Source organism: Muscardinus avellanarius (assembly GCF_963383645.1).
Source record: "Muscardinus avellanarius genome assembly, chromosome: 15".
Taxonomy (NCBI): Eukaryota; Metazoa; Chordata; class Mammalia; order Rodentia; family Gliridae; genus Muscardinus; species Muscardinus avellanarius.
The window spans coordinates 59,187,825-59,212,734 of NC_137801.1; the positions used below are offsets into that span (position 1 = coordinate 59,187,825).

General features: G+C 38.3%; 1 protein-coding gene across 1 annotated transcript; it reads right to left on the minus strand.

Moving 5' to 3' along the window:
* Nucleotides 1–9,548: 9,548 nt before the first annotated feature.
* PELI1 (pellino E3 ubiquitin protein ligase 1) lies at nt 9,549–23,734 on the minus strand (the record flags this gene model as incomplete). Its single annotated transcript, XM_080711834.1, has 6 exons — nt 9,549–10,115; nt 11,369–11,557; nt 11,652–11,849; nt 13,713–13,814; nt 19,837–19,966; nt 23,664–23,734. The coding sequence occupies 6 exons, from the start codon at nt 23,732–23,734 to the stop codon at nt 9,549–9,551; spliced, it is 1,257 nt and encodes a 418-aa protein (XP_080567960.1).
* Nucleotides 23,735–24,910: the final 1,176 nt, after the last annotated feature.

A 24,910-nucleotide genomic window follows, 5' to 3' on the forward strand; every position in this document is an offset into this window, starting at 1 on the left:
CCCATAACTCTGTGGTCCCCTAGCCTTTAAGCAGCAGAAAATAATTAGACAAAGTTTCAGTCCCAGTCATATGGGTCCCCATCACATTACTAATTTAGGATTCCAAAAATAATTTTCCTTTGTTTGTTTAATCAATCATAATGCATTGCATTATCCTGACTCCCTTGATCACTTTAGCATAGATTAGCTGTTGGCGTGAGTTTGTGAGATTGCTGGTCATGGAATAGTTTTCTCTATGAGAAAATAATTGGTTACGGAACAGGATCAAATTTTGAATTTATTAACGAACCACCAGCACTACCTCCAACTCCCGTTGAAAGGAAACCAGTGATCTGGAATTCTATAAAAGCATGGCTCTATCTTATTGGCACCGAGATAAGTTTAGTTTGCTTAGACAACGCCAGAAAACAAAAAGCAAATGCTGGAGTTTCAGAAATGCTGTTAGCTGGAAATGAACGATGCAAAGAGAAGCACATGAGAGAGGACCTGAAGAGTCATGTGTTTTTACCAGCCAAGAAGAAGGTGCTGTCACTGCGTAAAGTGACCTATGCGAATACCAGGCTTCCACATAAAGAGAAAACTCAAAGAAACAAGGTTAAAAAAAAAAAAAGATTATCTGGAAATGTCTTTGTAATAGGCATGAACTTCATGTGTATGGGCAAACCTTCTCTAGTCCCTACTGGGTCCCGTTAGCCCATATAATGAACACTAATAATGACAAAAGTTAAATTACTATTAGAGTCTTGGAATACAAATGTTTGTATCTGCAGGTTATGTCAATTCTTTTACTCATCTCTCTCCCATTTTGTAGTGGATTTTCAAGGTAAGCAGGCTTAGTTCATCATAATGAAGGCATGCAAAGAAAGGTTAAGTTCAGCTTAGAATCATAAAGCATTTTTGCAGATCAAAAAGCTGTTTAATGTACAATTATGTTCCAATACAAGTTAATAGGAATAGGAATTGGCTGTTAGGGAATTTGGTATGTTGGGTCACTGTTCTGCTCTTTACCCCCAAAACTATACCCTTTCAGAAGTGTTTCAGCCAAGATTATCTTTTCCATTAGCCATCAAATGATTAAACAGTTCCTTGGCTGAAGATACCATCGCAGCGTATTTAACATACTCTAGACTGTTGTACTTCAGAGAGGCTACTGATCCCCAAATGAAGAAGCTGCAAATCTGTTAGTCTGGGACCATCTGCTGTGCAAGTCTAATTCCACGCAGAGGACAAGCACCAAAGACCCAAGGAGCTATGATGAGGCAGAATGAGCCCTTGTTAACTCACCCACGTCAGAGTTGAATTGTTTTTTTCTATCTCATTTTGCAGGTAATGAGATTCACGACCACAGACAGAGCTAAGTAGTTAAATGTAAAGGCATATTACAAAACTACAGGAAATGCTGGCTTCAGAATGACTGCACCCTCTGGAAGGGCAGGCAGGCTACTTATCTTGATATTTTCTAACTCCCTTCTAGCTTATTTACGATGAATAACCGCCCATTGTAACCTACTCTGATAAAGAAACTTCTGAGGACTGGTATCTGAGGCCAGACTGGATTGAAGCTTGGACTTGTGCCTTGTCTGAAGAATTCCTTGTAGCTGTGAAATCTCACCCACACAACATTTTCAATGGCCCTTTTGTATTTAAAGAGGAATTAAAACACTTCTGTAAATAAATATGGCCATAGTTGAAGTCAGTCGCAATAGTGAAACCATAAAAGTACTTCAAACAAACTTTCTGTTAACTCTCAAACTTAAAAAAAAAAATCCTAGAGCATATACCCAGGCACTAAATGCTCTTAAAGCTTCTCTGCAAAAGGCCACATCCAGGAGTTGTCTCTGACTTCCATCACACGACAAGCGTCACTTCAGAGTTCTATTACCTCACCTCTGCAATAAGATGCCAACTTTGCATTGCAGACTTGGCTCAGGGACTCCTGCCAAGATTGAGTTCTCTGAGTAAAATCAATGAAAAATATAATCAACATTTGCATTCATGCAATATTAGTAAGTGACAATAATAACAAACTTGTTAGAATTTAGCTGGGCGTGGTGGTGCAGGCTTGTAATCCCAGTACTTGGGAGGCTGAGAAAGGAGGATCGCAGGAGAAAAACAACCTCTGCAATTTAGTGAGGCCCTCCACAACTTAGTGAGACCCTGTTTCCAAATAAGAAATAAAATTGGGCTGAGAGTATAGCTCAGAGGTAAAATTCCCCTGGGCTTAATCCCCAGTGAGACACACACACACACACACACACACACACACACGTAAATACTTTCCCCCCAAAACTAGTCACGTGTGTGTGTGTATATGTGTGTGTGTGTGGGGGGGATTTTTTTCCTTGGACAGGAGATATCATTTTTTAAAATCTCTTTGCCTGTCCTCAACTGCTTCCCTTCCCCAACTCCCCTGCAAAGTGGACTTTGGAAATAATCACTTCCGGCATCCTAACATGTTACTAACATCCACAATGGGGAATTCCTCCCACTTCTGCTGTCCAGCAGCCGCCTGAACCCATTCTTGCTTTGGGAGCTCCTAGTTGGAGACATCAGACAGTCTGGGACACCCTCTCATTCATTCTCTTTCCCTGTATGTCTGGTCCAATTCAGCTGCTGCCAATTCACGTAGGGATTTGCCCCTCATGATTCAAGATTATACAATTTCATGGGTACTTGGTGCTCAGATTACTTTAAAAAATTATTATTTGTATCTGAGATTGAACCCCAGGGCTATTCTACCTCTGAGCTATACTCCTGGCCCCCTTTTTGAGTTTTTATTTTGAAACAGGGTCTTGCTAGGTTGCTGAGGGTCTTGCTAAATTGCTGAGGCTGGCTTCAAACCTGCAATCCTCCTGTCTCAGCCTCCCAAGTTCTTGGATTACAGCTGTATGGCAACATGTCCTGCTCAGATTAGTTTTATTCAGATATATTGGGAACGGAGATTTTTTTTTTAGTTACTTGACAATAGTAATTATAACATTTTATTAAGTCATTCATTACCATATCCATTTCAGATGAGATCGGGTGTGTTTAGGGTGGTACAACCATGGACTACCATACCCATTTCAAATAACCAATTTTCTAAGAGGAATGATGAAGCCAGATGAAACTGAGGAGCATGTGAATGCATTTTATTCTTGCAGAGGTGTGGTATGCAAAGTAACTGTACTAACTTCAGAGCAAAGAGAAGAGTATTAAAATAAGAACCTTGTAGCCGGGCGTGGTGGCGCACGCTTGTAATCCCCGTGCTTGGGAGGCGGAGACAGGAGGATCGCGCAGGTTCGAAGCCAGCCGCTCTGGTGTAAGAGACCCTGTTTCAAAAATATAAAATAGGTCTGGGAGTGTAGCCCGGAGGTAGAAGGGCTTCCAGGAACCCCAGTATCACCAAAAGAAAAGAAAAAAAAAAGCACCTTGTCATTGAGCTGAATGATTCGTGAATAGTATCAACGGACTTTAAGTGAAACTTCCAGACAATTCTTTTTTTTTTTTGAGACAGGATCAATCTGTTTGCCCATGCTGGCTTTGAACTGGGATCAAGTAACGCTACTGCCTCAGCCTCCTGAGTGGCTGGGACTACAGGCATACAGCATTATTTCCCCAGAACTTTTTATTTTTGGGGGCGGTACTGGGGATGGAACCCTGGGGCATTCTACCCCTGAGCTACACCCCCAGCCCTATTTTTAGTCTTTTCATTTTTTTGAAACAGGGTCTCACTGAGTTGAGAAGGGCCTCGCTAAGTAGCTGAGGCTGTCCTCAAACCGTGATCCTCTGGTCTCAGCCTCCCAAGTGCTGAGATTACAAGCGTGCACCACCACGCCTGGCTTCCCACAGAACTCTTGTTTTCAGACTTGTCAGCCTTTTAGTTAAATGAAATCTGAAGTAGACCATCCCCTACATTTGTGAACCAGTGTTCACATGACAACAACAGTTATTTTCACTCTGTGGACACATAATTTTAAAATAAAAGCTATTACATGCAATGCACTTATCTCTGCTTTAATAATCAAAACACAGGGGTATAACTGACTCAAATTTATGATACTCAAGAGTATTAGGAATGACAGTGGATCAGGGTTCTACTGCCTGATCTGTCCATCAGTAATCACTGCACTAGGGCCGCGTTTCATCATCTGTTACTTCATTGCCCAAATCTCTGCTAGTTTATATATTCTATTAAGAATCAATAGTGACACATGAAGATATAATACAACTTTAGGAACATCTAAAGTTAGAAATCTTAATTTCCAATATCAGTTGCCCTCTGTGCCTTTCCTTATTTAACAGTAAGTTCTTAAAAGCTAATGTCTGATATAATTACTATTTCTTCTCTTTTCTCCATGATAGTCCTTTTTGTTCTCTTCCAGCACTCTCCATGGGTTTTCTTGTTGCCCTGTTAAACTTCCAGTCAGGGCTACTTTTTGTAGCGTCTCCTTTTCCCTGCTTGTCTCTTGTTCAGCCACAGTAAGTGCATTTTCTGATTAAATAAAGTTTCTATAACCTTCATTCTTTCTATATTTGCTAATGCTCCTACTCAGAAAGTGTTTGGGTGGCTTAAAAGTTTTCAGTTTTCTCTGATTATCCAAAGAAATAGTCTTTGAGTATCTATTCTGTGGCTCAGTGAGTATCATAAGACCAGGATATGTGCAACTTGCAAAAGAATTCCTTCAATGTGTTGAACCATCATTAATACAGGGAAGCAGCAAAATGTGACTGTGTGCACACAAATGGAGTCAGACTTCTAAAATTCAAATTTTGTGTCCTCCAGTTACAAGCCATGTGAACCTCAGGGAAAATTACATTGTCGTGGCTGGTTTTCATTGCAAAATCTTTTAATAGTTCTTACCTTATAGGGTTGAGTTTTAAATAAAATCCTAATATTTTTTGGCATGGTACATTTAGAACAGGGCTTGACACAGTATAAATATTCAAATGTTAGCTGTGACAAATTCCTAATATACTGTGGCTGAACTCTGACTTATATACCTGCATTTACAATTTAGCACCAACCTTAAGAACTTCATATTCCCCTGCATCATCACAGTACAATGTTTAGACATGATACTTTATAATGATTACTTAGAAAACTCTCTTGATCTTATATACTACACTTTCTATTGATAATTATTAGGGATATAATGAAGGACTATTTATTTAAAAAGGCAAGCACCAAGGACAAAGGTGTATATGGGTGAGGAGAAAGAAAAGCTATGAAAATACTTTAGCTAAAGGTGGTTGGTACAGTTGTAAATGGAACTTCATTTCCTTAGAGGTAGCCAAAGCAAAGAAACACGAGAACTGTCCCAATTCTCTCTTTCAATGAAAGGAAGTCCACCATTAACAGGAATAACTTTTTTGTTGATCTGTCTTTAAGCTAGTATGGAATACACAAAGAGCACTGATGATAATGATCTTAAGTATACCGAGAACTTTAATAGCACTTAAAAAAACAACAACTAGAGACATCCCACCTCAGATGAAAGTATTATCTAATAGGAATCTCCATCTAACTTCCCAACTCTGCTGCCAGTTCTCCTCCCCCTAAACCGTGAATTCCATCTTCACTGAGGCTCAGGCTGATTGGGCTGAGTTGTTCTTTTTCTTTTTATCTCCTTTTGTACTTTTTATTCAGGTGCTGGAGACTGAACCCAGGGTGCACGCACACTCTACCACTGGGCTACACCTGACCCCCAAGCTTAGTCCTTCTTGACCCTTCATCTGCAGTCCAAAGCTAATCTGCCGGCAAATGCTGCTGGCTCTGCCTGCAAAAATATCCACAGTCTTTCCAAACTTTTCCTACTGCCACCACCTTGATTCTCTCCAGGCTCACTGCACTGGCCTGCTCTGTCACTGTCCTGCCCAAACCCTCCAGTGGATCCCACCTCACTCAGAATAAGAGCCAACGTCTCAGGCAGCCCTTCGTGATCTAGTTTCACCTCCAGCCTCCACCCTTAACCTCTGTCATCTTACTTTTGGACCTTACCTACTCTCTTCCCCTTTTTTATAGCCACAGTGGCCTAAACTACAACAGAAACATTCCAGGCCAGCTTCCCTTTCAGGGCCCTTTCACTAGCTGTTCTCTCTGCCCTCAAGTTCCTTCACACCTTACTCCACTTCTACCCTCCTGGTAAGACTTGCCCTGGCTTTTCTACACAATATAGCAGACCCGTCCCTCTCTCCTAGGACAAGACATTTCACATTTCCCTTTTCTGCTTTATTTGTTCCCTTAGCACTGCTCACTATCTATTCATGCTATATTTTACTTTTTCTTGTTTCTGACTAGTCTATAAATCCCATGAAAGCAGGAACCTTTTTCTCCTGTTATTATCACCCAATGCTTAGAACATTGTTTAGTGCATACTAGATATTTAAGTATCTGCTTTAAAAATAAGCAGGTAAGTAAGGCGTGGTAGCACATGCCTCTACTGAATGCTGAGACAGGAGGGTCTCAGGTTTGAGGCCAGCCTCAGCAACTTAGCAAGATCCTATTTCAGAATAAAAAATACAAAGGGCTAGGGGCATTATTTGGAAATAGAATGCCCCTGGGTTCAATCCCTAGTACAAAAACAAACAAACAAACAAGTAGATACAATTTTGAGGTCAAGACTTAAAGTATACTTGTAACAAACAAGAGTAACTTAAAATGGGGGTGTGAGATAGAATATTATAGGTCTTTTATGTACAGTTTGCTATATGGTGAATGCCTATGAAAAGAATAGACTGCAGATTGACCAGTGGTCTCTAAAGTGGGATAACACAGATGAAGCATTGGGATGAAGAGTTGAAAGGTTGAAACAGATTTATCTTATATATTTAAAGGAATAATGCACAGATCTTCACTGGTGCCCTCAGTCTGTGCCAGGAGGTCATGCATCACTCATGGTTCCTGAGGCATCCCAAGAAAGGAGTAAAAAGTCATCAAATGTCATTAAGTATAATTACATATTGACGTTATTATTTATTCCTAACCTGTTGCACATGTACCTGATTTTTATATGAGTAAAGTATGCAATCATCCCTTCAAGAGTATAACTTGTAAAAGTCTCCTTTTCCTGAATGTCTGCTCTTCAGGTTTTGCTTCATAACTAACATTTTAGATGAAGTAAAATAATTCTCTGTACAAAAATGAGAATTTTTAAATATGAAATTTCTTTGATAGAAGAGTTAAACTATATGGGTTATCTTTCTTGAGAGTCCATTTAAAAGACTTAACTGACATTTCTTTAACACAACTGAATGTAGTATTCTGTTAGGCTCCCACAGTTAGTCAAGAACTGTTACTCAAAATGCTTGTACAGCAAAGACCTAATGATTTACATTATTTGAAATTTTAAAACTTGAATTTGATAGAAAATGAACTAGATCTTTCCCAGCTGCTAGGAAGAAATTCAGGCACTTTGGGAAGAACATGAAACTTTCATAGTTAGTGAGGCGCTACTTATACAGCCTATTATACAACTTGCCTAAGAGCCAACTCTTGAAGGACTAACTCAGAAAGGCCTCCATCATTCACCCACTCCTAAGTTTCTTCATTACTAAGTAAGAGACCCATTTCCGGAGAGAACTAGAGACTTTAAAATGTTACAGTAAATGCAACCTCTTCATCTATTCCAAATGAGTTATTTTAAAAGTCTGGAATATATTTTGTCCAGTTTTCATTCTGGTTTCCCATTCTCTGTTATACAAGAAGGAATTCACAAGAGACAGATTCAAATATCTATTTTGAAAAGTATTTACTTAGTTTGAATAAATTAATTGCAAATAAAAATTAAGCTACAATATATAGCTTGAATAGAAATGACTAGAACAAATACAACACAGGACTTGATTTCCTTGCATTAGTCACAAAGCATGTGACAATCTAGAAAACTTCAAAATCAATTGTATTTCTTTGAAAAAGGGTTAACAGCAATTACTGATACATTATAACTAATAAACTTATAATACAATTTCCTGACATGCATTTCCTGAGTGAACCCAAATGATCATTTGTAAAAACAAGGATTTTGACAGTCAAAGTAAAATAAAATAGTTCATGGCTTCTACGTGACAAGTTTTGCTTTATAAAACCAAAACCAAAACCAAAACAGTGATGTAATAGGGTAAATTAAAGCTAGGCTATCACATACAAAAAAACCTGCTACAATCAATTAAGTATCATACAACTTTTCAAACTAATGGAAAACAAATCAAATGACTAAAAATGGTCTGTCTTAATCTAAAAGTGTATTGATTTTTACAAGTGTCCAAAAGGGTTTAATGTAGTGTCTATTTGTACCTCCTTCTGGCATATTTTTTAAAAAGGGCTGGGGGGAGAAGAAACTTTTTCTTGCTTCTGAAAGCAAAAGACTTCCTGGAGTTAGAGAATAAGCAGACCTCACGAGCGTGTCCCTTGACTCTGCTTGTCAGTGGTGCTCACCTGCCAAGTGAACATTCACCAAGTCGCACTACGGCAACTCGCCTAGGGTTCAAGCCACAGTTAAGGCTGGTCTGCTAGGTTAAGAAAGGGGAGCACTACTGCCATTTAACCTCTATGTCTCTATATTTATCTAATGCCTGGATAAAGCCCAACACAGAATTCACTAAGCATTTCTTCTTCTAAAAGCAAAGCAAGTCACTCTCCTTTCTTGTTAATTTATGCTTTTTCTCATAGAAATAATTTTTTTTCTAGAAACAGTGAACAGATGAACCACAGTTTATATCCAAAAAATAAACTTGCCAAATGTTGCTGATACTAAAAACAGATTAGTTATCATGGGAGAAAAATAGATAATCTAGATTAAATTGCATATTCAAAGGAGCATATAAAATGTTTCTTAGCATTAAGTTTTTGTTATAGTACTACACTCAAGAGAAACATTAAGGAAAAAATCTTTCCTGATTATCTTCAATGTGGTTAAAAAACAAACACCTTGGACAACAGTAATTAATATGAATCTGTTTTAACAAAGCATTTTAATTTACCAAATTCCATCTTTAGATGGGGTGGGGGAGAGGCTTTCCTGTCCTTCTTCCTAACTTTGCAAATCCTTGAGCTTTGTGCTCACTAAACTACCATTCACACCAGAGGCGTGACACCATTGTTACCAAGCTACTCTATGGAGAACATTCTAAGATACTTTCTAAAATAAAGATAAATAGAAAAGAAGTTAATATACATGTTGCTGTATTTTACAATGTTTGCAACAAACTGTAAACTAACATAGTTTGAACCAACAGTACCCTCAGTTATACAAAACAATTTCTCAGCACTGAGGATGGGTGATTCAAAGACACTAAAATGAAGGCATCAAATTAGACTATGTCTTTTTCTCCTCAAAATATATTTCCAAAATTCAGAATTCAGAAGTCTGGTACTTTCAAAAATTCCCTTGCTTGAGTGTCCCAGATATTTGCTCAGAAATTGCTACTATTCATTATAAATGTTTTAAAAAAATTCTTCATCTTAATGCAAATGACCAGAGCAGAGAAACCGTGACGTGGAATAGGTTGGAAAACCCAATTCACTTAGCTTATAAATTTATAATGTAGTCCTGGAGGACAACTGTCTGTTAGTCCAGCGGTCCTTGAAAAATAAGTCTGATGTAGCCTTGTTCACCAGCCAACTGATGTGCACAAAAGGGGCAGGCCGCGTGAAAAGTATGAGTACCGTGAGGAAGCGGGATCTGGGACCAATAAGCTGTTGTCTTCTCTGAACACACGTGCCCACAAGGGCTGAATGCATGGGTTGGAGGGCCAGCGTCCACATAAAATCCAGCTTCACATCCAAGCCACAGAGGGACATAGGGCCCAACAGACCTGCACATAGGACATTCACGATCCTTTCCATCACGTTCTTCTTTATTTCCCCAGTTATGGTAGCCATGTACATGGCCGCAGTTTAGATACACCCATGGTTGTTTTTCATCTACAACATCTTTCCTCTTCATACTAGGAAAGGCTAGTGTGTTGAACCCTACGGGGCACTGAGGCCTTGCTGCGTTGATTTCCTGTCTTAAAGCTTCTAAATGCTTCACAGTAGGAGTGTGGGAAAGGCCCTCTGCAGTACGCCACAGCAATGTTGCGCCACAGAGGTCAATCAACGAGCCATCTTGTAACTGATTTGTTTCAATTTCCACCTAGAGAAGACAAGAATTAAAAAACGCACTCATTACTATGTTTTGGATTTTTTTCTTTGTGGTTCCAGGGGCATTCTATCTTGGAGCTACACTCTTAGCCCTTTTTCATTTTTTGTTTTAAAATAGGGTCTCACTAGGTTTCTGAGAATCTCTACATTGCTGAGGCCATCCTCAAATTTTCGATTCTCCTTTCTCAGCTTTTCAAGTACTGAAATTACATGTTTGGCCTGGTTTTTTAACATAAGAGATTTTTTTGGTCATGAGTGCTCCTTGATTAAGAAATGAGATTTTCTGGGATAATCTACTGAATACTTAAGAACTCTAGAAATAGTCACGGAAAATGTAAGTTAAGAATTAAGTACAGCCGGGCGTGGTGGAGCACCCTGCGCTTGGGAGGCGGAGACAGGAGGATTGCGCAGGTTCAAAGCCAGCCTCTCTGGTTAAGAGACCCTGTTTCCAAATAAAAATATAAAAATAGGTCTGGGAGTGTAGTCCAGAGGTAGAAGGGTTCCATCTCCAGCACCACTACCACCACCAAAAAAAAAAAAATGTATAAAATATTAAACAGTAATGTATCTCTTCTTAGCAATAAAGACAACTTATCATTAAAATATCATTAAAATATCTAGCTAGTCAATAAGCCTCATATTTTTATTTAGGTAAATATGGTCAAAGATATTTAGACCAAATTTAGAAAGAGGAAGGTCAGAGTGCTGTTTAATCTAGGAAAGCTTAGATTTTAAAATATATTAACATAATATGTGACATAAGAATAAGCTTTTAGTTTCCTGGTGAAACATTATTATCTTCTAGTAGAGCATTTGATTGCCTGCCTGCCTGCCTGCCTGCCGCCTTCTTCTTTCTTTCTTTCTTTCCTCCTTCTCCTTCTCCTTCTCCTCCTCCTTCTTCTTCTTCTTTTTTTTTTTTTTTTTTTTGTAGTACTGGGGTGGAACCCAGGGGCTTTTCTACCTCTGCGCTCTATTCTCAGACCTATTTTATACTTTATTTGGAAACAGGGTCTCACTAAGTTGCTGAGGCTGGCTTCGAACCTGTGAGATCCTCCTGTCTTGGCCTCCTAAGCACTGGGATTACAAGCGTGCGCCACCATGCCTGGCTTGATAGTCTGTGTTTCATACTTAGTTCTCTGTGTCAGTGACTGATATATTTGAGATTCTTTTCTGAATATACACAATATATGCAGTCCAACTCATTCTATGCAATGATGAATTAGAATATAAGAAGCTATAATTTACCATTTTTCCTCTCTGCTGAGCGGATCTGGTTTCACGCAGGCTGAACACATTTCCACACACTGATATTTCTCTCCATATTCCAGGCTTGGAGTCTTCTGTGAACCCATTGCGTGGATGCATCACAAGAACACCATTAGTGGTCAAGCCATCCATCTGCCCATCGGATGTCTTCCATTTGGCAGCCTTTTCCTATAGAAATAATAACAGTGAGCTTACATTTACTTGTAATTTGGAAATACAACCTAGTATAAAAGAATGTATCATTTAGGAAAAAAGATTTTACCCCAAGAAAGATATTTTTTGATGAATCAAATCCAGCAGCATAAATCCGTGCTGTAAAAGGGGGATTCCGTTCGCATATGATTCTACAGGCAAATCTTGATATAGTACTTTGTACTGACTGTGTATCAGAATTACTTTGACTTCCAGGAACTGTGTCAGTTACCACAAAATCAATAGGACTTTCAGTTGACCGGCCAATCTAAGGGGGGAAAAGAAATATCTATAAACCTATTCAAAGAACACAATGGGAAATCCATTCAAGAAAGGCATAATAAGGTAAAAAAATTAAGCTTCTGAAATTTCTAAAGCTCAAACTTAACCATACTTAACTTTGGGGGCATCTATCTACACCCATGAAAACTAATCTGTCAGACTGATAATCACCTAGAGCAAAGAATTAAGTGGGAATTTATGAAATACTCAGGGAATGAAGAGTTCAGGACGTCTGAAATTTCTAGAAGGCTACAGACTTTAACTCTGTTGGGTGGAAATAATATCTATCATGTATTACTCTACCTAGTCTAACAACATACACTGAACATATGAATAAATCTTATATGACGACTCTGGAACATTACACTATGACTACCATTTATATAAAGATGAAATGCAGTGTCTTAGGTACTGTAAAAAGTGTACAAGAAAACTCATTGTTAAGGGCTTGCGTATCCTTGGCTTTGAGGGTTCATGTATACTGCACAGATTTTCTTCTTTCTTTTCTGTCAGGTTATCACCGGTCACTCTTGCTTTTGGTCATGTCTCCCACCACCACCACCCCCAATAAGCCTCTCCTCTTAAGTAACTAGCTACTCTTATTCTGATATGGGCTAGGAAATCAAATAATAAAACTTCAAAGAACAGTACTGCCAAAGGTTCTCAGTGAGAGCCCCTAAGGGATTCTCAAGGGAGCACAGAAAAGCAATTTCAGTGTATGACTTTGTGGCTCTGATTTCATAAACCTCTGTGTCCTTTCATTTTCTTCCTGGTTCTTTTGCTCATATTTCTGGAAGACAAGGATCCCAGATAAAAGTTTTGCACAGGTGAGGTGTCAAGAGAATTAAGAAAATCTTCAGAACTACTACCTAGTAAATACTTTAATTTTGAACACTGAAAAAAGACAATCACTGGAAGAGATGACAAAAGTCATAGGTTTTAAAGTAAGCATTTAGAAATGATTGGTTCATTAGTATCTGTTGCAAAGTAGTAGCATGAAGTTGAGAAAAATGATTGACCCTCTACAAAGATGGTGACTTTTAAGTCATTCTTTGCATGGTTAAGCCTCAAGAGTTCTTCACATAAGCATACTGTTAGATAAAACTCTAGGTTTTTTCTTTTCTTTTCTTTTCTTTTTTTTTGTGTGTGTGGTATTGGGGATTGAACTGAGGAGCATTCTGCCTCCAAGCTACACCTCCAGTCCTATTTCATACTAGTTTAAAAACAGGATGTATGGGTGAATGAGAATCTCACTCCTTAATGGGGATGTACTGAGGTCACTTGAGTTGCAAAGGGTCTCACTAAGTAGCTGAGGCTGTCCTCGAACTGTGATCCTCTTGTCTCAGCCTCCCGAATGCTGGGATTACAAGCGTTCTCCACCATGCCTAGCTGGGTTTTTTATTTAGATAATAAGCACTAACATTTACTAAAAGTTTACTAGAAAGTTGGCACAGCTGAGTACTTCACATTCATGAATCCATTTGAGCCTAAAAGTCACGAGGAAGATTCTCTTGTTTGCACTTCACAGAGGATGACAATGAGGCAAAGAGCAGTATGTTTACCAGAAATCTTGATTCTAAACCCCATCTTTCAACCATGCCACAGTAACTTTTATATGTGAGGTTTAGAAACCAATATATATTTTAATGATACATTATTAAAAGACGGTAATTCTTAATCTCATCATAGCTAAAGTACTTGACAAGATTTTTTAAATTTTATTTTATGGGGAGGGGTGCTAGGAATTGAATCCAAGGCTTCATGTTTACGCAACACACACTGTACTACAACCTCAAATTCCTGATAATAGATTTTAAAAACTATTAAGTAAAAAAAAAAAATTACATACCTGAAACATATCAGTGTTGCTGTCATGAGTATATTCAACCACAACTGTCTGGGCCCGAGATAAAGTGTATGATATGCTATGCTGGTCCTTGTTGCTTATTGCCTGTGAATAAAAAGGTTAAGAGAAAAAGTTAGTAGACAGGTTAATCAAATCAGAAAATCTTTTCATTAGAAGAAGGTAAAACTATTTGTCGGATATACAACATACTTATATATTTCCCCTCTGGAATTTAGGGTAAAGGTTAATAATTCTTGTACAACTTCAGCTGTGACAGTGGTTTTTTCAGGTTGAATGGGTATAGAATACTTTCAAGAAGTTATAGAATAAAAACATAAATTTTTTAATCAAAATACTATAAAATCTGGGTCTCTTTTATAAGGAATTAATTAATTAATTAATTTATTTATTTATTTATTTATGCAGCACTGGGGATTGAACCCAGGAGCATTCTACCTCCAAGCTACACTCCCAGTGCTATTTTTATTCTTTATTTTGAAACAGGATCTCACTAAGTTGCAGAGGGCCTCACTAAGTAGCTTAGGCTGGCCACAAACCCAGATCCTCCTGTCTCAGTCTCTCAAATGCTGGAATTACAAGGGTGTACCACCAGGCCCAGCTTATAAGGATTTTAAATTATAAAGTGATCAAAACCAAATACCATGTGGAAACTAAAAAAAAAAAAAAAAAATACTTAGTACCTCTCTGATAAGGAGAAAATACAAAATCTTACAAGATAAGAAGAATCTTATTTTCAAAGAATTATAAAGTTAACCAATAAGCAGAGTTGGCTGGTTTACTATGACAAATGCTTTTAACATGCTGGGGTAGATAGAGAAAAATTTATAGAATGATTAAACATTACCAAAGGAATGGGTATAGTAGTTATAAATGTAGTTCTGACTTATCCCAAACTAAAAACATTGCTAAATAGAACTTTTCAGTTTTGGTTTTAGGCATTTTTTAAATATAAAAGTTGAAGATAATATCAGAGGGGGAAAACCTAGTCATTGCACAAAGGAAGCGGAAACAGGTTTCTTAAAAGGAAAACAGATACAAAGACACAAAAGAATGATTATTCTGAGTAAAGAAGCCAAATGAGAGCAGGGCGTGGTGGTGCACACTTGTAATCCCAGCACTTGGGAGGCGGAGACAGGAGGATCTCAATGTGTGGATAGCCTCAGCTACTTAGTGAGGCTCTTTGCAACTCAGTGAGACCCCATTTCAAAATGAAGAATAAAAACTAGGCCAGGCGTGGTGGCGCACGCTTGTAATCCCCATGCTTGGGAGGCAGAGACAGGAGGATCGCGCCAACCTTGCTGGCTTAAGAGACCCTGTTTCCAAATAAAAAAAATATATTTAAAAAATAGGTGACTGGGAGTGTAGCCCAGAGGTAGAAGGGTTTCCAGGAACCCCAGTACCACAAAAAAGAAGAAGAATGCCCCAGGGTTCCATTCACAGTACTGAAAAAAAAAAAAAAAAAAAGAAAAGCTAAATGAAAAGCTGTTTTTTAATTTAGAAGTTTGGCATACAATGTCACTTGGCTTCAATTTTTAGCTAATAAAAATTTTAGCTAATAACTTTAAAAATAATTTAAAGATTAAAAACAATAATTTATTTTTAAATACTCAAAGAGAATAGGCAAATATTTGGGTACTAACTACTCAGCTTTATATACTTTTGCTTCTGATTTGTTTTTAAAGAAAACAAACTCTAAAGATACAGTTGAAGCTACCCAGATATGCCTCCCATTCATCTTTCTTCAGAGATACCCAGCCTCAAGAATGCAGTCAATCATTTACATACATGTTGTTACCATTTCTTACAACACATTTATGTATTCATGATTATAATACAATTGTTTCATAGGTTTTAAAATCACTTTTGTTCAGCATTAAGAAACTGAGTTTTCAGGTAATTGCTCAGTATGTAAAAACATTACACTGGTTTTTGTCTCAAGGTTGTAATATATATATATATATATTTATTGCAGTACTGGGGATGGAATCCAGGAACATTGTACCTCCGAGTTACACCCCAGCCCCATTTTTTAGTCTTTTCGTTTTTTGAAACAGGGTCTCACTGAGTTACAAAGGATCTTGCTAAGTAGCTGAGTTGTCTGCGAACCTGCTGCCTTCTGAATGCTGGGATTACAAGTGTGCACCACTACGCCTGGCTAAGACTGTAATCTTTTTTAGCTACTAAAGTAACTCCGTGATTAGAAATACGATCTATGTCAAGTTTGAGTCTCACTGGACCTAAAGGCAGGATTCACTGGACTTAAAAAACCACTCAGGAACTCTTTTACACTGTTGGTGGGAATGCAAACTAGTTTAGCCACTATGGAGATTTGTGTGGAGATTCCTAAGAAAGGTGGGAATATATCCACCATATGATCCAGCTCTACCACTCCTGGGTATATGTCCAAAGGGGTTGAATTCAGAGAACTACAGTAACATAAACATACCTATGTTCATAGCAGCACAATTCATAATAGCCAAAATATGGAACCAACCCAGATCTCCATCAACAGATGAATGGATAGCAAAACTTTGGGAAATACACACAATGGAATTCTATTCAGCCATAAAGAAGAACAAAATTGTATCATTTGCAAGAAGATGGAAAGTCCTGGAGAGCATTATGTTAAGTGAGATCAGCCAAGCACAGAAGGAGAAGGTACATATGTTTCCTGTAATATGCCCAAACTAGGGAACACAGAGGATACCAGTGGGACTCCAGATAATGGAGGGGAAATATCAGCAAAGTTTGAATGAAAAGATAGGAGAGGAGGAAAGCTGATCTTGATTAATGAGGGTCTACATCTGAATATGTGTAAAATTATGAATATGACATGGTTACCCTGGACAACCATTGGTGGGGGGAGAAATGAGGGTGAGGGGGAGAGGGCACCAAATATAGTTTAAATGTATACCATTTATGTTCAATAAAACATTTGTTTTAAAAAAACAACCACTCAGCCCAGATGATTGACAGTTTTCTTTATGACCTCACTAGTATATTACTCCAAACTTTAAAAATGAAAGAGGCAAGTCAAGCAGAGTAGCACACTCCTATAATCCCAGTGGGTGGAAGGCTGAGACAGAAGGATCACAGGTTCTATATCAGCTTTAGCAATTCACCAAGACCCTCTTTCATAATAAAAAATAAAAAGGCCTGGGCTTACAGCTTGGAGGTGGAATGACTCTAGGTTCAAGTCCCAGTGTCAAAGCAGGGGAAGGAAGAGACTTTTTTTTATCCCTAAGATTCTTGTTGACTGGCAAAGATGAAAAGGAGACAACAAAGAAAATGTGAGGGGTATGACAGGCACAGTGGTGTATACCTGTAGTATCAGCTACTCAAGAGGCTGAAGCAGAAAGATCACATAGAGGGCCGCCTCCTCTAACTGTACTGGGAGTACAGGCATGCACTACCACACCTGGCTCAAAATAAAAAGGGCTGGAGATAATGTCAGTGGCAGAGTACCTGGGTTCAATACCCAGTACTGCAAAACAAAAACAAAAACAAAACAAACCTCCAAAATCAAAAAAACAAAAAAGACAAGCAAAGGCCGGGCATGGTGGTACATGCTTGTAATCCCAGCATTTGGGAGGCAGAGACCAGAGGATTGCTGATCTGCAGACAGCCTCAGCTACTTAGTGAGGCCCTTTGCAACTCAGTAAGACTGTTTCAAAAAAAAAAAGAATAAAAAAAGAAAAAAGAAAAAAAAAAGACAAGCAAGCAAGCAAACAAAAAGACACAAGGGGCATTATAGTAAACAAATGGGATGATAGGTACAACAGGGCATTTTAGAAGGAGGGATTGTAAGTCTGATAGTGGTTCTATAACCAGAAGCATCTGGAAACATGTACATGTATTTTTTGGATGGTACAATGATTAGAGGCTCAAATGGTACTCAGTGGCTAGAAGACCAAAAATATTAAATGTCCTATAATATGCAGGACAGTCCTACACAATGAAGAATTGGCACACCCCAAATGCCAAGAATATTCCTTTGGCGGGTAAGGAATTTCTTAAATTGGGATCAATAAACCATTCATTTCTACTACTGGCTCAGCACATCCCTTCTCTGCAAAGAAGCAAAAGGAACACTTAAAAAGAAATTGTCCTTCCTACACTCCACTGGTCCCAAACAGTTATGGAGGAGGCCTAGTCAAGGCTTGAGGGCTCTTGTTTTACACTTCAAAGTGGATGTAAAACAAAGCCATAAATTCAATTAACTTCAGGGACCAAAGCTATGACCTAAAACAGAGCAACAATGTCTATTTTACTGTCATTTATCTTACAAAGACATCTTGAATGGTATATTACTGTATATCCTAGGACTACTTAAAGATATAGGTATTTCATATAGTCAAAGAACTCTGTAAAGATGAAACTCCCTCTATTTGTCATCATTTTAGGAAAAGCAAAAGTGTCTTGAAATGGTGGTCCAGTTTCTGGAGATTTTGGTAGGGAATATAAAAATGAAAGAAGCATGAGTAAGGCCAGGAGGGTGAGAAGTTAAGTTGAAGATACAGTTGAATATTTGCTTCCATAGCTTTGATTCAGTCTAACAATTACTGAGGTCCACTGTGTACAAGGCACTGGGATAAAAGCTATGAGAGTAATAAACCAAAAGTAAATAAAGAACATCAGCCGGGTGTGGTGGCATATGCCTATAACCAGGTTCGAACCCAACCTCACCAACTTAGTGAGGCCCATAGCAACTAACTAGTGAGACCGTTTCAAAAATAAATAAATAGCCGGGCGTGGTGGCGCACGCTTGTAATCCCCGCGCTTGGGAGGCGGAGACAGGAGGATCGCGCAGGTTCGAAGCCAGCCGTGCTGGCGTAAGAGACCCTGTTTCAAAAATATAAAATAGGTCTGGGAGTGTAGCCCGGAGGAAGGAGGGCTTCCAGGAACCCCAGTACCACCAAAAAAAAAAAATAAATAAATAAATAAAATAAATAAATAAATAAAATAAAATAGTGCTGGGGGTATAGCTTGGAGGTAGGATACCCCTGGGTTCAATGTTCCATACAACTACAAAAATAAACAAAAAAGAGCATCTTTCTTAGAGAAAGACCCTTAGTTTAAAAATTACCTCATCCAAACATGCGTCTTTTTCTTCTTCTTTTTTTTTTTTTTTCTGGCAGTACTGGCAATTGAATTCAGGGGCATTCTACCTCTGAGCTATATACCCAGCCCTATTTTTTTATTCTTTATTTTGAAACAGGGCTTCACCAAGTAGCTGAAGCTGTCCATGAACTCACAATCTTCCTGTCTCAGCCTCCCAAGTACTGGTATTACAAGCATGTGCTACCAAGCCCGGCTCAAATATGCTTCTGATACCCAAATATATATATTATATACCACATTCCTCTACCAGCCCAGGGGATGTCCCTAGAGGAACAGAATAGAAACTCCCTCTTATCAGGGTGGGTAGTAGCATAATTCTTAACATTACTAGGTAAAGCCCTGGCTTCAACATCCACCTCTTTCAATAAGGAAATGAATGTTTCCTTCTAATTTCACCAACCATATAGTAGCCATTTAAATATAATTTTCCAGGCCAGGTGTGGTGGCGCACACCAGAGGATCGCAATTCACGGACAACCTCAGCTACTTAGCGAGGCCCTTTGCAACTCAGTGAGAACCTGTTTCAAAATACAGACTAAGCCGGGTGTGGTGGTGCACGCTTGTAATCCCCGCGCTTGGGAGGCAGAGACAGGAGGATCACGCAGGTTCGAAGCCAGCTGTGCACGCTGGCTTAGGAGACCCTGTTTCCAAATAAAAATAGGTCTGGGAGTGTAGCCCGGAGGTAGAAGGGCTTCCAGGAACCCCAGTACCACCAAGAAAAAAACAAAAAACAAAAAACAAAAAACCAAAATACAGACTAAAAAATAGGACTGGGAGTATAGCTTGGAGGTACAATGCCCCTGGGTTCCATCCTTGGTACAGGGGGAAAAAAAATCATTGTCCAAAGTCTTTTCTCTAATCCAGACAAAAGAAAATTTTTGAAATAGAAATGTGGGGGGAATGCTAGACAATATACATAACACATAAAAGTTTTAAAATTTCCCCCAATTCATTTAGATTTTTCATTTTTCTTTCTTTTTCTTACCTTTGCAGCCTGAGGAGTACAAGCGATATGCACAGTGCTGGGTTTCACCCCATTTGCCTTAGGTCTTTTAAACAAAGCAAATCTACTTTTCCTCCTTCCTCTATCGCCATTTGGGAGAGACCCATTATACCTGATGGGAGGAAAAAAAGATTAGGTGATTTCTTGTAAGAATCATACAATTTTAAAATAAATGTTTTACTCTGCCTTATAGGATTAATTCTCAATTAATTATCTAATAGCACATTATAATTATCTCAAATTCCTTTTAGCAACTGCTGATCTCCAGACCAGTTGCCTAGGCTTGAAACAAAATGAGATTTTTTTTGGCTACATTCCAAGTCACAGAGAAGTACCTTTTGTATTATACATAACTTTGTATTCTCTCTATATTTTTGTCTCTCTTTTAGAAGAATTGAAGATAATCAAGAGTGGATTAATGGCATATGTGACTCCTTATGAATCATACTCCCCCCCCCCATTTTTAAGGTGAATGTTTTTGTATGTTCTGATGCAACTTTTGAAAGTAAATTATGTATTGTTTAAAACAGATACTCCTTTAATTGTGAACCAAACATGCTACTTAGTGGAACTTCTAAAATAAATACTTTGACTTGTTCAGTGTTGGCTACTTGCACATATGTCTACACAACACGCTCGCATTGTGTGGGCAAAGCCTATCTAATTAAGTAGTAGTTAAATACTCTTTTGTTATTTAGGACACACATACATACTTACATACATACTTGCTTACCTTCAAGATTTGTATATATACATATGCATATAAGTAAGCAAGGATTTTTTTGTGTGTGTACAAATACATGACATAATGTAAGCAAGGAACACACACACACACACACACACACACACACACACACACCCTGAAGGTAAACAAGTAAGCAAGGACTAAAACAACTGGAAAAATTTAAAAAGAAATCCTGACAAAAACATTTGAGTATTTCGTATACCAGGCACTACTGAGTTCTATCCCATATATCACCTCACTTAATGTAGCCTCAGAACACTGCAAGACTGGCATTACTGTCCCCATTTCTACAGGTTAGGAATTATTTTCTGAGGGCCATACACATAACACTTGAATCTGGGTGTATTTGTCATGATTTTGAGTCATTCTTTATTATTTCATCGAGGCAAGAACAGTTAATTTCACTGCTCCTCTACCCTGACAAAATCTTTAGTTTGATCATTTTCTATATGCAGTTGGTTAATCTGGGCAGAGAAATGAGGCTGGGAACAGGAACAGATTTGAGATTGGAGAAGAAAGCGACTGTAAAATGGCCTGAAACTGTGATTGATAAGGAAGAATGTTCTAAATTTGAGAAGAAACTTTGTCCAATAACTGTCATATACAGAAATCATACTAGTCCATTATAAAAAATAAAACACTCTACTGGGAGAAAGTCCTTACTAATCTTGTTAGCCTTGCTCCAAGTGCAAAGTAGAGCACCTTGGCTAATATATTAATTTTACTATTCTAGGCTATGTGTTACCAACAGATTCACTGTGGGGATTCCGTGCCCCTCACTACTATTCTCTAAATTGCATGACTCATTTCTTTTCTGGATCTATGCTATTTCCATATTGTATTCCTGAATTCAAATCTCTTCTATATAACAGCAGGAAACAGAATTGTCTGGTTCACTTCTTCTAGAATTGGGAAGAAATATTATTTGTATTTTAAGACAGTATCAGAAACAGAAATAATTACTATTGAAATTATTAACTGAAAAACTTGTAGAATAAGAGAGGCAATTTAAAACCATATACTAAGGATGTACAAGGCTTCAGGGTAATGCCTGTAATACCAGTACTTGGGAGGCTGAGACAAGAGGATTGCAGGTCTGAGGACAGTCTTAGCAAGCAGTGAGACTTGAATCAACATAGCAAGACTCTGTTCCTAAATAGGAAATAAAAGTGGTCTGGGGGTATAGCTTGAAGGCAGAATGCCTCTGGGTTCAATTCCCATGCCACAAAACAAACACAAACAACATATATTAAAGTTGTAAATGTCATCTTCAAAATATTCTCAAGTTTCTTACTAAAATAATATAAATTACAATAGAAGTTTGTCATGATTATCATTAAAATCTATGTGACTTGATATTGTAATATTGTAGTTACTATATTAAGTTTGATCTTTTTTTTTTTGGTGGTACTGGGGTTCTTGGAAACCCTTCTACCTCCAGGCTACACTCCCAGACCTACTATATACATACATACATACATACATACATACATACATACATACGTACATACATACATACATATATTTGAAATAGGGTCTCTTAAGCCAGTACGGCTGGCTTTGAACCTGCGCGATTCTTCTGTCTCTGCTTCCCAAGGGCGGGGATTGCAAGTGAGTGCCACCATGCCCAGCAAGTTTGATCTTTTTTAAATTTAAATTTATTTTTATTTTTTGGTGGTACTGGGGGTGGAACCCAGGGGCTTTCTACCTCTGGGCTATACTCCCAGACCTACTATATATTTTATTTGGAAACAGGATCTCACTAAGTCGCTGAAAGCCTCACTAAGTAGCTGAGACTGGCTTCGAACCTGTGTGATCCTCCTGTCTCAGCCTCCAAAGTACAGGGATTACAAGCGTGCACCACCACGCCCAGCTAAGTTTGATCTTTTTTTTTTTTTTTTTTTTTTTGTGGTACTGGGGGTGGAACCCAGAGGCTTTCTACCTCCGAGCTATACTCCCAGACCTTTTTTATATTTTATTTGGAAACAGGGTCTCACTAGGTTGCTGAATGAAAGCCTCACTAAGTAGCTGAGGCTGACTTCGAACCTGTGTGATCCTCCTGTCTCAGCCTCCCAAGCGCGGGGATTACAAGCGTGCGCCACCACGCCCAGCATTAAGTTTGATCTTTTAAGTGGTTTTTGAGAGAAAAAAAATTAAGTCTCAAAGGGACTTAGATGATCATATCTAATTGTCATTTTATAGGGGAGGAAACTAAGGCTCAGAATCATTGACTTGCCTGTGGTCCTAATAGCTAAAAATGTTAGAATAAGCACCAGAATCAGACATCTCTGGTTCCAAATCGAGCTCTCCATATTTTTTTTTTCTCATCTGAAACACATTTTCACTTGGACAAGAACTTATACCAATCTGATTTTCTAAGATACTACATTATCTAGAGCTGCTTTTTAAGCAAAAGGAGAGATATAGCAGGTGGGAAGGAAATTTTGCAATTTTTAGTTTCTGGAATCTCTAGTTAGCAGACTAACATTATGACATTTTTGTCCATTTTAATAGTTATGGCAAGTTGACACTGAAAAGACTGAAAGACTGGAATTATCTATTCCTCAATTTGAGGACTGCTTTTCTGGGAGTTAAACAAATAAGATTACTATTGAATCAAACAAGAAAGAAGGGACTGGGCTTCAGAGTCACCCTACTGTAGCCATATCCCTAGTCTGTAAGCACTAAGCAAAAAACTACCTCAGAGGGACAAAACAACAAATAAATACTAACTGATATGAAATGACCTAAAGCAAGAGAAGGGAAAGGGGATTTTTGATAAAGTTGGCTAAGGTAAAGTTTTCTAAAAGATGGGCTAAAGAAGAAAGACTTGCCGTTTCTGGGGGGTGAAGTTAAAGTTCACATAATAATTGAAGCACACAAATAGCATAAATATGAGAACTATGTTTCTTAATTTGTTTATATTACCCTGTAGCTTTAAATTTTTTTCCCCTTTTTTTGGGAAATAGGTAAGATAAAAATACTTGAAAAAAAGTTTTAACCAGAAGTTCAAAATTACTATATATTACTCAATTTTATGTCTCATTAGATATAGAAATCTTACCCTAAGACAATGAGTTCACCATATTTTACTGGTGTTTTGGAAGGGTGATTTTCTTGATCAGGAGAAAACATGAGCTTGGCTGTCTTCTCAAATCTTTGTTTACTGGTCAGGAGCCTTGAGACACCTTTTCATTATTTCCTAGAAAGGAAAAGTTTTCATTAATTATGTAAGCAATAGATCTCAGTTAAAATCAAGATATTTTCCAGCATTCCTCATAGAGCATTATGCAAATCATCATATGATACATGAAGTATGTGACATTTCCCCAGTAATGGTTATGTATTTGTCACAAGTGTATCAAAATGCAAATTTGGGCCTTCCATTCACAGGAAAGATGAGATGTATTTTCCCTATTATTTCTGCAAATACAACTAAAAACCCTGGACATTATAAAATGCAAGGTGACATGAAAAATGGAGAGAGAACAGGTAGGAACCTGAAGATCCAAGAAACAACATGAAAGTAAGTTCTCTGGATTTTCTTTTTTTTACTAATATGTCCTAGACCTGGAACCAAAGATGTCGACCTGTATATACCTGAGGGAGAAAAATCCACAATAAAAGTTTGCTTTCCAGTTGAAGGAGTAAGAAAGCGTAGCCTAGTGACACGGAACACCCTGGACAATAACTGTTTCAATCCAGCCAAACATGAGAGAAAACACTGTACCCCATTCCTTACACCAGCAAGAGCTGGGTGGGACACTTCTACTCCCTGTACCACAATGAGGAGGTATAATTGGGGTGGAGTCACAGTAGGCAAAATAGGAAGTCTGGATTTTCACCCCCATGCCCATGTATATTCTTACATGTACCCCAGTGGTGTCAGTAGGAACGTGGGCTTCCCCAACCAAGTAATAAATAAAAAGGGGCTCTCCCTCCCTCGGGTGTCAATGGAGGATGAACAGAGAAGCTAGACTTCCTCTTCTTCTTCTTCTTTTTTTTTTTTTTTTTTTTTTTGTGGTACTGGGGTTCCTGAAAATCCTTCTACCTCCAGGATACACTCCGAGACACCTATTTTTTATATTTTTATTTGGAAACAGGGTCTCCTAAGCCAGCACAGCTGGCTTCAAAACTGCGCGATCCTCCTGTCTCTGCCTCCCAAGCACGGGGATTAAAATCGTGCGCCACCAGCCTGGCGAAGCTAGGCTTCTGATATATAAATCTGGTGGTAATAAGAAGGCATCCCCTATTATCCTGCCAAAGTGTCAAGAAAGGTCGGGTGAAACAGAAGGTTTAGATAATATCCAG